Here is a 12,873-nt window from a genome sequence, read left to right as displayed (position 1 = left end):
CAGGTGTTCCCTCACTTCGAGGGAACGAACGGGAAGCCACTGTTTTAATGAAGTTTTATCAATGTCTATTTACCAATTCGTTATTCATAAATTCGTGACAATCAGATCCCTTCCTGAATCATGCTTGTTGGCGTAATTTTCTTAATTTTTCGTTCTTGTTTCAGTTTAACCTCGACTCGAGGAGAAGATATTAAAGAGGATCAAGTTACAGTTTAAGATTAGAAAACATGTTATTTCACTAATAATTGACATTAAATGAAGCTTTTAGCGGAAAAGGAATAAACGTTGTAAAGCATAAAATGTTTGAGGTGCAAACAAATCTCATGTGTTCTATAGTACAAAACTCCTTTCCATGTCAAATCCCTAAGAAGACCTCTTCGTTTTTCACCTTCCCGCTTTGCCTCGCCCTGTGACGAAATGCCATAACACCCCAACTCGTGTTATCTTTAAGCTGAGTAGCCTCGCCGTGTCGGATTGACCGAAGTCGTTGCCAACTCGTCTCAATGCAATTGACATTTCAACTAAAAATTTATTCATTCCTTTTGCGTTCAAATGGTTCTGTTTCTTTGCAGTTAAAATTGTGTCTATTAAGCGAAGGATGTTGCAGTGCTAAGCTAGTGTTGAAGCTCTTTCCTTCATTTTTTCAATCAACGCGCAATGGGTTTTATTCATGTAAACCATTAATAATCAATGATCCATCCGCTTTCAAACTTGAAATAGTGAGTATGATGAGAGACTCATTATTTGTGCGTTCGCAGAAGTACGTTCGGTTACTGGAGCGGCCAGCTCGTGATACTACACCGCTGCACAACTTATACCTGCTTAAATGACTGGCTTAGAAGAAATATAAGCACCACGCATTTCTATTCCTGCTTTTTCACAAATGAAAAAAAAATATTAGCTTACGAACAATAACGCGCGTGTGTTTATATAACAAGTCGTCCAACATGACGATAGAAGATTACGTTATTTGAAAAAAAGGTGCATATGTACTTTGAATGTAAGATTTCAAATGCCAAATGAAATTTTTAAAAAGTCCTAAGTAGAAGCGGGATTTACGGCCGTGCAAATTTCGTTTTTTACAAATTAAAAAAAAACCTTTTGAAGTCAGCTGTTGCTAATGATGCTAATTGTCGCGCCAACATTAAATGTCTGGCGCACAACTTAAATTTGCTGCATTTAGTACAGTTGAAAACACATCAGTTAACACAAAGACATTAAATTTACAGGTGATTTCTATGATTGTGAATGATTTATTTCTTACCGCGCCCAAACACATGCTGATGCTTTGATTGGCTATTGGACGCAGAAACACAGCCAGTTAGAAGCCCAGCCACGACAAACCACTCGCCAAGGCGCACAATTCTCCTGCTCAATAAACTTAAATTGAACCTCGGTTTAAAACAACAGGATAAAATTGAAGGGTTGCTGACCCTATCAGTGCGCTAAATCAACTTGGGGACTCACAACGATTTCAAACGCAATTTAAGTTTCCAGCCGATCTTGGCGTTAGAGATGTATTTCCTAGCAGCCATCATTTTTGCCATAACCTCGCTGCCATCAACAGATGCGTTTTGCGAGCGTCTATATAAAAATCCCTATTGGAGCCCTAAAAGTTTAGCACAGAGAGCTCTCGACGCAGACATTGTTGTTTATGGCAAAATTGCCGAAAGTCCATGCGTAAAACCAATCTTCAAGTTTGTGAACACAACAAATCTACCGACTCTCTCAACCAACGCCACAAATTCTTCCAGCAGTGTTCAATTGACACTTCCCAGCAACACCAGCAACATTGATATGCGCAACTCCACCGATGAAAACGCGACAGATATTTGTTTGAGGCGCGAGTTTTACAATGTGACGATGAATGTTTCCTGTGTCATCAAAGGAGGAGCTGTTCCTTCTGTCATTCATCTGCGTTCATTCGGGTTCGGTCCAAACAAGTGCACATACTTCACAAGAGGTTTTACCTATTACGAAACAGTCCAGTCATTCCATGTGTACAAAGGACAAAACTACCTCGTCTTTCTTGGGAGGTAAGTGGAAGAGTTGCTCTAAAAAAGCTTTTGCTTCGTGAACGAAAAAAAAAGGCGCTAAGAACATCTGATTAGACACAAAATCCCAGAAGAAAGTTGCATAACACTGTCTCAGAAGTCAGTCAATTTTTGTCCCAAGCTCGTAAGAAAGTCTCTCTTGATTTTCTTTCACTTTTCCCTTCTATATATTTCGCTTCTACAAGGGAAAAGGTAGTTTTTTGAGATATTGGCCGAAGAGACCTTCTCTAAAGAAATGTCTTGTTCTCAGAGTACTTTTGTCTAGTACAGTTTTAATCTCAGCCAATGAAATATTTTAAACAAGCTTCAGAATATTCACCTTTGATAAATTCCTTTAAAAAGGATTGTGTCAACCTCTTTTCTCCTGCCTTGGGTAGTTTGCAAATAAATTCTTCAATCAAATATAATCGCAATAAACTGTTGCCAAAGTATTCATTAGATTACATCTTAAACATCGGCACTTACCTGTAGTTTTCAATAAAGAAGATATTCCACCTGCCAGACTTATGAATCATTAACAAACTTGCCTTGATTGCAATTTTAGACAAGAATAATGCAGTGACGATGAATATGAACGGCGATGCTTGCTCGTTTTGAACCGGTGGGCGATGTGAGCGCGCGAGAAGTCCACAAGTGTTCCGGCACGAAAATGTCAGACTCTTGTACGCTCACAATGAAAAAGTTTTTACTTAAACCTCATTGATATTCCCCCTTCCCATCACCCCACATATTGATTTTTTCCCTGTTTTCGCGCTTTAATTAGAAGTATGAATATAAGTGCGTAAATTTCAAGAGCACTACGTATCCTTTTATCTCTTTCAGGCGCAAAGGCAATGGTGATTCAAACAGTTTTTGGCCACGTGAAATCAATCTACAATCAGCATCCACGGAAATTATAGATGAGAAGTATCTAAAGCCTGTTTTCGCGTCAGTTGGCGGTCATGCGCACAGCCCTGAGGGAGTGGATGAGACTCACAGCATTTGTGTACCGTATATTGGCGGTGCACCGTCACACTACATAAAACATTCGTTTCTATTGATAGTGCTTGCCTGTGGAATTTTTTTGATTTAGGCCGAATAATGTATTGTTTCCGGCGAAATGTGTGTTTTTCCACGGGCCACTGAAAGTTTCTGCGAATGACTCTTTACTCTTTCTAGGCAATCAGGGCGAGAATAGGCAACTGTTTATAGCAAATTTACCATTAAATGCTAGTAAAGAACTTCGTTTGTTTAAGGTGTAAGAGTCCCGAATTGACTGTTTGTGATAATATGAAAATCTTTCTCTTTTTAGCGTGACTAACAAGACCATCCAGTGTTGCTTTTCTAGACAAGGCTGAAATTTAAAATTTGTCTTCCAATCAAAAGTTTAAGACTATTAAAAGTGACCCGTCGTAGGCATCTATGAAGTAGAGTCTACTTTGAAAACGCAGGGTCTAAAGTAGAAGCTATTTCTGCCAATTACTGCCATAGACGTTTTGAATATGAAATTTATCAACTGTTTATCAGATCTCAGACATCAAAAGTTCATGTACGCACAAGAAACTGTTTGTTTAATTTTTATTCAATTTTATAATGAAAATAAACATCTCATTAGTTCTCATAGACAGACAACTTTAGCTGTACTTATGATCATATTATGTGATGGGGATCAACTGTGAAGCTGAGCAAAAAGAGGGGGAAAGGGTGAGGAAGTGGATAAATCACTTTGACTCCTGGATAAAAAAATAATTGATCTGCTATTTCTCGGCCATGACAAAGAATTGAGCGAACCTTCATCAGCTGTGATGCTGATAAACAACGTTGTACATGCTTAACGTTAAAAAAAATTTAAAAAAAGGAAAAAACGTCTTTCACAGCCCGAAGATGAAATGAAAAGATTGTTTAGAATAAGTGCCTCGGAGACCACTTGGATGGATGTTAATATATGTAAAGGGACACACCGAGAAATGGGAAGAGTTCGAGGGAAAAAGACAGCCACATCCGTAAATTAGTGCCCAACAACTGCTTTATGCTGTGGGTGAACTATGTGTAGTTCGTAATATCTAAGGAATAAGAAAAGACAAGAGAGCATAATCTTGAGTTCCCTTGGAAAAGATTACCAGCAACGAAGAGAGAAAAGACATCACCATTAAAAGAGTCACTGTGAATCTCTAACAAGAGGGTCCTTTCCGTAGATATGCAATCGTTACCCTACATGAACGACATAATAACCGTTAGGAGCCTCAAAAAAGTGTGAGCAGCTAGCAGAGTGCTGTATATAAAGGTTATGTCGACTCCAACGCTGCTCTATACAACGCATAACAGACGACGAACACACTCCCGGTTGCCAAGCAATATCGTTCGGGTCATGCGTAGTGGACCCGAGATCCTGTGATAGCGAATGCCAGCGCTAGCAACGCAAACTGTGAGACGTAGCACATGCAGACAGCGAATAAGTAATTATTCAAATGTTGTAAACAATTCTTGCCATTCTTTCCTCAGAAGAATTGAAAAGAACTCCACTAGGTTACTTTATTTCTACACTACGTGAAACGAAAGATAATTAACTAAAATAATTGCACATTTACGATTCTCGTTTTAATTTTTTTCTAATCACCTAAGGATTTTCTCAACAATTGTTTGATTTAAAAAGGGAAGAAATTTGTATCTGTAGACGTGAATATGGTTTCATTACGAATTTAAAAATCTCCCAGCAGGACAACCCATCTCCAGCGATCTTCTTCTTCATCAGAGTTACGCCGGTACAATGGCCAAACTCTCTTTTTCGCCAAATGCAATGAAATTCAAGTGTGCGCGCACATGGCAGGTTGTACATTAATGATTAAAAGTAAGCATTATTAGGCGACGCCTCAGACAACAGGTGACTTGCAGATGCGAGAGAGCATCGCCGTGCGTTATGGAAATGTAAACAGCTGAGCAGATTGAGTCAGAGAGTGCCGCAAGCTAGTTACAAGAAGAAAAAAATCAAGATCTTTATTTGGCCAGTGACGATTTTACTGTAGAGTTTCTGCAACCTCACAGTCATAGAATTAGTCACAACAAGATGTCGATAAGAGCTGTGGCAGTTGCGTTTACGTTATTCTTCGTCGCGTCTTTGCTGCATACCAGCGACGCAGTTTGTAAAAGTCCACAAGGGAGCAAAACTTGGAGAAGGAAGAGCTTAGTGGACCGTGCTATCCTGTCCGATATTGTCATCTATGGCGAAGTTTTTAACAGCCCGTGTTGGAAACCTGGCTTTGTAAAACCAACGAATGCTCCACTCACGACGCCAACTCAAGCTCCAAGCGGCGTCAATTCCACGAATACAACAAGCAACACGACAAGGTTCATTACGACTCCTTCGCCACCGAAGCAAGAAAATGCAACAGCCAACACGACGACCCAATCTATTGTGCCAACCACGGAAGTCCCGTACAACTGTAGCACAGAGTACTATAACGCGATTATCAAGGTTCTATGTGTGTTAAAAGGAGGCTCAGTGCCACTACTTATTAATCTGGAGGGTCTTGGTCATGGAGAGGGAGTCTGTTTGGATGAATCGTACCACGACCATCACGCGTATAGAATGTTGAAATATCTTATTTTCATCGGAAGGTAAAGTTTTGTAATTTTGTTAATTCCACATTTGTAGTTTTTACACTTTGAAGTTTCGTGAGAAATTTCCTCGATTTAATCATGCTCGCTTTTAATGCAGAGGAATTTTTGCGAAACGCTGAGAAGTATTTCTTCAATTAAGGTTTTGAGAATCGACAAAGAACTAGCGAATTTCATTTCGAATTTTTAGTCGCTCACAAAAGACTCCAACCATGATAATTCATCTACGTGTAGCTTTACGGAGACCAGCAGCTCTTTGACTCTACAAAGTACATTATGTTAAAGTTTTTGAGGAATGATTTTAATCGCTCTTCATGTGCTGTCGGTTACGTTGATGTTAACACTTATCAAACAACAAGCTCTCACTCCTATATAATTTATAAAGGGATCGTTTTTTTATTTATTTATTTTTGTTTTTAGCCAGATGGTGAACAAACATCTACTGCACCATAGGCTTTTTTTCAGTTTCAACCCGCTGAGAGCTTTTTGTTATAATGTTTTCAAGTAAATGAATTGTTTTTGAGAACGTGTGATAATTCCGTAGCTGCTCCTCGGCTTGCTCGTTTCGCATGATCGGTGAACTTACAATTTCTTCTAATTAGAAGATCCTCGCAGCTAAGAACACTACTGAAACTAATAGTTGTAAGTAGGACCTGAAAAAAATTTCAGGCCCGTACGGGATTTGAACCCATGACCTCTGCGATACCGGTGCAGCGCTCTACCAATTGAGCTAACAAGCCAACTGGGAGCTGGTCAATAAATTGGGTACAAATAAACATCCGAGTGAATGAAGATTTAGATATATGAAAATTCACATATTTGCACTGCGGTGGAAAGATGAAATTAGAAGATCCTCGCAGCTAAGAACACTACTGAAACTAGTAGTTGTAAGTAGGACCTGAAAAAAATTTTTTCCAGCTCCCAGTTGGCTTGTTAGCTAATTTCATCTTTCCACCGCAGTGCAAATATGTGAATTTTCATATATCTAAATCTTCATTCACTCGGATGTTTATTTGTACCCAATTCATTGACCAGCTCCCAGTTGGCTTGTTAGCTCAATTGGTAGAGCGCTGCACCGGTATCGCAGAGGTCATGGGTTCAAATCCCGTACGGGCCTGAAATTTTTTTCAGGTCCTACTTACAACTACTAGTTTCAGTAGTGTTCTTAGCTGCGAGGATCTTCTAATTTCATCTTTCCACCGCAGTGCAAATATGTGAATTTTCATATATCTAAATCTTAATTTCTTCTAAGTTCATTTTATTCCTTTCGCAAAATAACTAGTTTCCAACAGACTTATTTCATTTCATTTTGCCAACAATTTGAAAATTTTCACGCACCAGTGATGTTTATAAACACCTACTGATAAGAAATAGCAATACTTTATACGTGCGAAATGGTCAAAGAAAACCTTGCAAGGGGCTCGAATTCAGCCATCTCGTTCTTGAGTTCAGTGCATTAATTATTAGCCGTCCCAGTTTCTTAGCTTACCCTGCCAACTAAGAGACCATCAGCAGTTGATTCCTTTTGAAGCTTACTCAATTCTAATTCATTCCTCAGGAAGGAAATCCCAAATGAAAAAGGTCAATTTAGGATCTATCCAGTGAACTACCAACCTGCTCTTAAAGAGATCGATGATGAAACCGAGTTGGATCCTATCTTTGAAGCTGTTGGTCGAAATGCTCACTTGCCTAGCAACATCGTCAATCAGAAAGACCATGTCATGTGTAAGCCTTACGTGGGTTCTGCGCATGCGTGCCGTTCGAGTCTTCTAATGATCCTGTTCTTGTTTATCTCATATATAATGTATTGACTTTAAAGCTGCACATCTAGCACCGATGATTATTTTAAAGGAAAGGTTCCCGATCACATCACGTTTTGCGACTGTAAAAAAAAAAAAACTAAAATTTTCTCAATAAATAATGATCAGTGTTTTTTTTCCATCATTTTGTCATTATCAGGGTGCATCACGAAGTTTCAACTACGTAATGTTTATCTTTTTCAGACGATGACGTTGAATATTTACGAGTCCCCTTTCGAAGTGCTATTGCGCATGTCCGATTAAGTCATTTCGTGATTGACGGGTTGTAAAGTTTTAGTTTGCATGAAATGAAGGCAGCCAATAGGATAGGACTGCAAAAGCTTAATCGTACATTCAGCCTGAGTGAGGGTGGGGAGGTTAGCTAAAGTTCCACTTTCAGATCGGTCGAATCTTGAATAAATCCGTTTAAACCGATTATACGCCACATTTTCTGGCGCATAAGCTCGACCAAAAGTTGGAACGCTTCAATCAAAACGCAAAAGCCGCACGATCATTTTTTTGTTATGAAGAAATTGAATACAATCTATAAGGAGATGACACGACTGCCTATGGGGTTATGAAGGCAGAGCGCAACCCGGAAACTATCCTGATTACGGCTCTTCAAAATAGACAGAGACTCTTGAGGTTGAAAGAGTTAATGTTAATTTTTTTACAAAAATTTTTTGTCCACTATGATCGAGAACGTTCCACTTATCGCCAGACTCCAGCTCAGCGTTAAGTAATTCCTGATGACTAAGTCAACAGAGAGAGTATTTGTCGACCAAATCACGTCCAAGGTCAGCAAGTAGTTTTACTCCAACCGTGCGACCAAAGGAGGTGGCAACTGAACAGTAGCGGTCTTTCAAAGGCCAACTATGAAGTATTCGCAGCAGCAGTGTCTGTACGTTCAATTCTTTATCCATCATGTACAGCTCAGGAATGTTAAAACAAAAAAAATTAACGTTTGAATAACAATGAAAGCCTTTTAACTCTAAACAAATCATTGTTGACATTGCCAAGCCTGATCTCATCTTAAGGAAATACGTAACACCTTCCCCTCCAAAATTACTTTTTTCAACAACAGTCATTTTTTTAATTTTTTTTTCTTAACAGCAAGACTGGATTGAACTTTAACTTTCCAGCGGGTTCTCCCTTGGGGTGCTCGTCTTAAGTTCATAATTTTTAATGTTTAGTTTTGTTGATTAATCTTAACGCTAAAAACTTTCCACCGTTATCAGTTCGCTTAGCAGAGTCCACAGCCGTTGTTCTCCCTCTTTTGTTGTTTATCACTTATTTGCTGTCATAAATATAATCATATATATAATTTATCTTTGCATCGTTCTTATAGTTTTCGTTTCACATCGTTTAGGTTCGATCTCGCTGTTAAATTATTGCTCATGAATCGTACTCTATCTAGCAAACAAGTCTTTATTATTTACAGATTTAAAGATGCTTCCACTTTGTTTCTTTATACTCGTTGAGTTAGTTATGCGCAAAATTCCAAATATTTCAAGGGCTCTGTGGAACCTCAGCTTGTTGATGCCTAATTGTCGGGTTTTCAACACGCAAACTGTTAGTTTCTCTGCACCTTATCTGTTTCAAGCTGAGCGCTTTTCGTCCAAACACTTTGGAATAAAACTGCTCTGACGAGACACGAGACAGCCCCCTGTAACTTTGCGCAACATGGCTGCAATTCATGAGGGTTTTGCTTTAAAAAGGGGCATTGTATAGCGCAGAGAATGGCTATACAAAGCAATTAATAGCCCAGAAAATGAAGCATTCATCGGCAAGGAACCTCGTCACTTAAAATGAGGGTTAAACATTACTTTCCGCATCACGACACGGTCATCAAAGCATCCGAAGGGTGATAACTGCGTGGCTTCGAAACATTTAGCAATCGTTTGGTTTGGGTATTTTCACCCGTTTTATTAAAATTGTACTCGATCACAAAATCCATCTTAGTTCATGATCAGTCTAAACGTCTTCAATCCGAAAGTAAAAAAAAATAATAGTAAAATTGAAAAAAAGGGTATGCAAGTTTCCGAGAGCTGTTTTTAACAATATCCGGTTTGAGCCGCCAAGGCTGTTAACAAAACTCTGCAGTTTATTTACATACAAAATCAAAAAGCAGGAATTTAGGCTGTGGCTTGTTAATTCTACTTTAATTACAATTACATCTCGCGTGTCCGTTGCCGCCATTATGCGGAGAGTCTTTGAAAATTCGCCTTTAATATCAAGCCACCGTGAGATAATGACTAATCAAAATCTGATAATTTGCCCTCAAACTGACATTAATCCCTCTTCATAAAAAAACGGAATTAACAGATTAGTAGTGATTTCTTTGACGCCATTCACTACAAAGAGAGATATCTCGTAAATCTTATTACACTCACTTAGGCTGCTTATGGTTTTTTGGAGCCTTCTAGTTTAAGACCCCTTTAACTTGTCCAAATTGTTTTTGTTCCTCTGATTTCCGATGCTTTAGATTCCAATTATTAGTTAATCGTATCACATTAAGACCAAGACTATTCAAATTAGGTGGTTTCACGCATTTTCTTCTATGAACACAGAATCGTCGGACTAAGTTAATTGTCGTGGTTTCACGCAATCGTTCTTTGCCTTATGAAGATTAAGTGGAAGTCGAAGTTCAACTAAACAGTCTTTGTCAACGAATATCTCCTATTATTATTATTATTTACAGGCTCCTTAATGATTTTTAAACATGGTTATTTGTAAACAATAAACGATCAGCCTTACACAAATGTTTTTCAGCCGCCTCGGTTAAAATGTGACTTCGAAGTTCGATTTCTCTTCTGCGTCAAATTAAAATACGTTCTTGACACCGAGTGATACTTCACCCTAGTTCTGTTCTAATATCTATTACGCGGATTTTCAACTGAAGCCTGTCTGTCTTTCATGACGCAATAAATATGTCTACGAAATGCATGAACAAAGTTCGCATTCAAGGTTCTGCTCTCGTTCCGAAACGATGCCGGAGAAGCTCTAAAATTGCAGACCCGTGAAATTAACTCTGTAATGATGTTTTTTTTCCTTTCCCACGTCAAGTTCACGGACAAACTGGCCGGAACCGTCGATTACACGTGCGCCTGACGTTGTAATTTAGTAAAACAGGAACACACGTGTTAATATACATTGTATATTTCCGTTTCATAGTGTTCGTGGTAATTGTGTCGTAAATGACACTCCAGTTGAAGTAGCATGTTTGCACTGAATAATGAGTCCTACTTAAAAATCGGTGATCTTTCCTGCTCGATTACTAATAGAACAGTTGATTCTGTGCGAGGAGCTAATGAATATCGCGTGGTAAAGGATCGTGATTCACGGCCTTTCGACGTAACATGTATCCAAAGGCACTTTCATCGCTTTGCGTCGGAATTTGTTTACCTTGCCTCAGCAAAGCTATTATATCAAGTCTGGTGCCACTTCACCACCACCAACACCAAACCGTAAAAAATCAACACGAAACACCAACAAATATTTTGTGTTTGTACGCCTGCATTCCTTAGGAAGTCACTGCGTTGCCGAAATCTTACTTCCACGTGTCTTTTGACCGTCGTTGAGAGCAAACTTGATTCCGTGCGCTCGTTTGCTGACATATCACTCATTCTGGAGGACAGTTTTTTTGTTGTGCGAGTCATTTGTGTAGACAGAATGGTGACATCATGACACTTCTTGCGCCTTCTTTTTTTGTGCTTGTGTGATCGTGGATGCCGAATAAAAAGTCTCCCTTTATTGTAGCCTTTTCTAAAGTGGCACGGAGGTAAAAAATTGGGACATCCAGGCAAAGTGTCTTCAGATGCTCCTATCGGTAAAGTTGCATTCTTTCCGACCATTTCCATAATGTCCTTTAGCACACGTTTGTTTTTTTTGATAGGGATTGTTGCTTCTTGAAGGTTATCCAGTTCGTCAACAAGGAATCGTGTTGTGTTGGTCTTTGAGCTAACAGCTCTACGAATGAATGCAATGTATGTTTTGTTTAAGTACGCGGTAGAATGCGTACACAGTCCAGCAAAGCCACTGAAGCCCGAGACATTGATAAATTGAGGCAGTTTTCCTCCCTTGAGGGTACAGTGCACTTCAAAGAGAGCGCTGTATAATTCCTTAGGGTCGTTCTTCGATTTTCGTCTGGGACTCGCCCGTACGGTTCCATAAATCACTATGTCAGCTTTTCCAACTCGCGCTGTAGCGTTCAGTGGAAACCAACCCTTTGGCGGCGAACAAGTCAACGCACCCAAAATAAAGCTGAGCAAAATCCCCGAGAGAATTACGGCCTGCGCGAGTTTCATTTTCAAACGCTGCAACAAAAGAAGAGCAAAAGATCCGAATCAAAGGTTGACGATCAAACTCGCCAGGAACTTGTCATGTAAAGAAATTTTACGTTGTAGGAGAGTTTGAAGTTAACGCATCAAATGACATGGGACAGATTGGAAGGGGCGGCGCGAAAGCTTTGTGGAAAAACTCCGCGGGGACCCGTTTGAGTAAACATCTCGCAATAATTTGTTGATCCAGGCAACTAAACACTGCTAACAGTATTAACTTGCAAATGGCGTACCTCTTGTGTCCGAGCTGTTGATTTCAAATTAATTGTACAAATATTGATCAAGATTGGTCGTTTTCTCGAAACGGGGTCATCTTTAAAGTTGTGAATATGCCTCAAATACCCTCTCAGCGGCTCTGAATTGCACGGAAATCGTGTCGGAAACTTTCAAGATGTTTAACTCAAGGTTATCAGTTCTCGTGCACGCACTTGGGTCGCATTAAGTAATCGGATTAATCTGTTCGCTGTAAAGGGATACATACATGTGGACACATTGGCCTTTGTGTAATCTTCTCTAACATGCTACATCACTTATGTGTAGTGGTAAACGCATTGTTCTTAATTTGATCGTTCTGTGACTCAACTAGTAAATAGTTTGAACAAAAAAAATATGCAAATCAAAGCGTTTTGACGCGGTTCACTGAACGCAATGGAACTAGCACCTTAGCAGGACACGCAAACCCCAAATGACAATCGCACCTTTTTGTACTCTTCTTATCTGGGAATCAGAGATCATCCCTAAAAACCACAGACATTTCTACAGAGATAAGATTGAGCTGTTTTGATAAAAAACATCCCTTGTTCCTCTACCTGCCCTCAACCCAGTTGTTATCCGATAGGGATAGAAATGTTTCTTAAAGATAGCTTTTGTCTTCAACAAAACACACTTCATTTGTTGAAGAATAGCAGAACTAAATGACTTCGAGACCGGAAAAACAAACAGATTGAAAATAACCTCTATCGAAACAACTATCATCTCTTTTCTATCCTCGTCTTGCAAAATTTCTCTAGCAAATCAGCCACGTGAAATGCTTTAAATGATTAAATGCTGATCAAAAGGGGCAAGAAGCGAGACAGGTGGTAACAT

General features: G+C 39.3%; 4 protein-coding genes across 5 annotated transcripts in view; 3 read left to right on the top strand and 1 right to left on the bottom strand.

The window, feature by feature from the left end:
• Positions 1 to 300, top strand: part of LOC113666413 (uncharacterized) — a 33,055-nt gene extending 32,755 nt beyond the window's left edge. The window contains exon 46 of the mRNA XM_027182189.2: positions 165 to 300. The gene's annotated coding sequence lies outside the window, so the exon portion shown is untranslated. The remainder of the gene's footprint in view (positions 1 to 164) is intronic.
• Positions 301 to 1,130: 830 nt separating this feature from the next.
• Positions 1,131 to 3,665, top strand: LOC113666393 (uncharacterized). The gene is made up of 2 exons (XM_027182173.2): positions 1,131 to 2,036; positions 2,877 to 3,665. Exons 1-2 carry the CDS (start codon positions 1,516 to 1,518, stop codon positions 3,124 to 3,126), a joined length of 771 nt encoding a protein of 256 aa, XP_027037974.2. The 5' UTR covers positions 1,131 to 1,515; the 3' UTR covers positions 3,127 to 3,665.
• Positions 3,666 to 4,747: 1,082 nt separating this feature from the next.
• On the top strand, positions 4,748 to 8,766 carry LOC113666395 (uncharacterized). Its single transcript, XM_027182175.2, has 2 exons — positions 4,748 to 5,648; positions 7,207 to 8,766. The coding sequence occupies exons 1-2, from the start codon at positions 5,098 to 5,100 to the stop codon at positions 7,457 to 7,459; spliced, it is 804 nt and encodes a 267-aa protein (XP_027037976.2). The 5' UTR covers positions 4,748 to 5,097; the 3' UTR covers positions 7,460 to 8,766.
• Positions 8,767 to 9,352: 586 nt separating this feature from the next.
• Positions 9,353 to 12,456, bottom strand: LOC113666475 (uncharacterized). 2 transcript variants are annotated; one of them, XM_089202185.1, is made up of 2 exons: positions 12,269 to 12,456; positions 9,353 to 11,763 (listed from the first exon to the last, which is right to left on the bottom strand). In XM_089202185.1, exons 1-2 carry the CDS (start codon positions 12,305 to 12,307, stop codon positions 10,876 to 10,878), a joined length of 927 nt encoding a protein of 308 aa, XP_089058311.1. In that variant the 5' UTR covers positions 12,308 to 12,456; the 3' UTR covers positions 9,353 to 10,875. The 2 variants fall into 2 exon arrangements, with proteins under 2 accessions (XP_089058311.1, XP_089058312.1); XM_089202186.1 differs by lacking the exon at positions 12,269 to 12,456 and adding an exon at positions 12,021 to 12,144.
• Positions 12,457 to 12,873: the final 417 nt, after the last annotated feature.

The sequence above is a fragment of the Pocillopora damicornis genome, chromosome 3 (assembly GCF_964200805.1).
Source record: "Pocillopora damicornis chromosome 3, jaPocDami1.2, whole genome shotgun sequence".
Classification (NCBI taxonomy): domain Eukaryota; kingdom Metazoa; phylum Cnidaria; class Anthozoa; order Scleractinia; family Pocilloporidae; genus Pocillopora; species Pocillopora damicornis.
The sequence above is the reverse complement of the archived record's forward strand: the minus strand, read 5'-3'. Positions and strand labels throughout refer to the sequence as shown.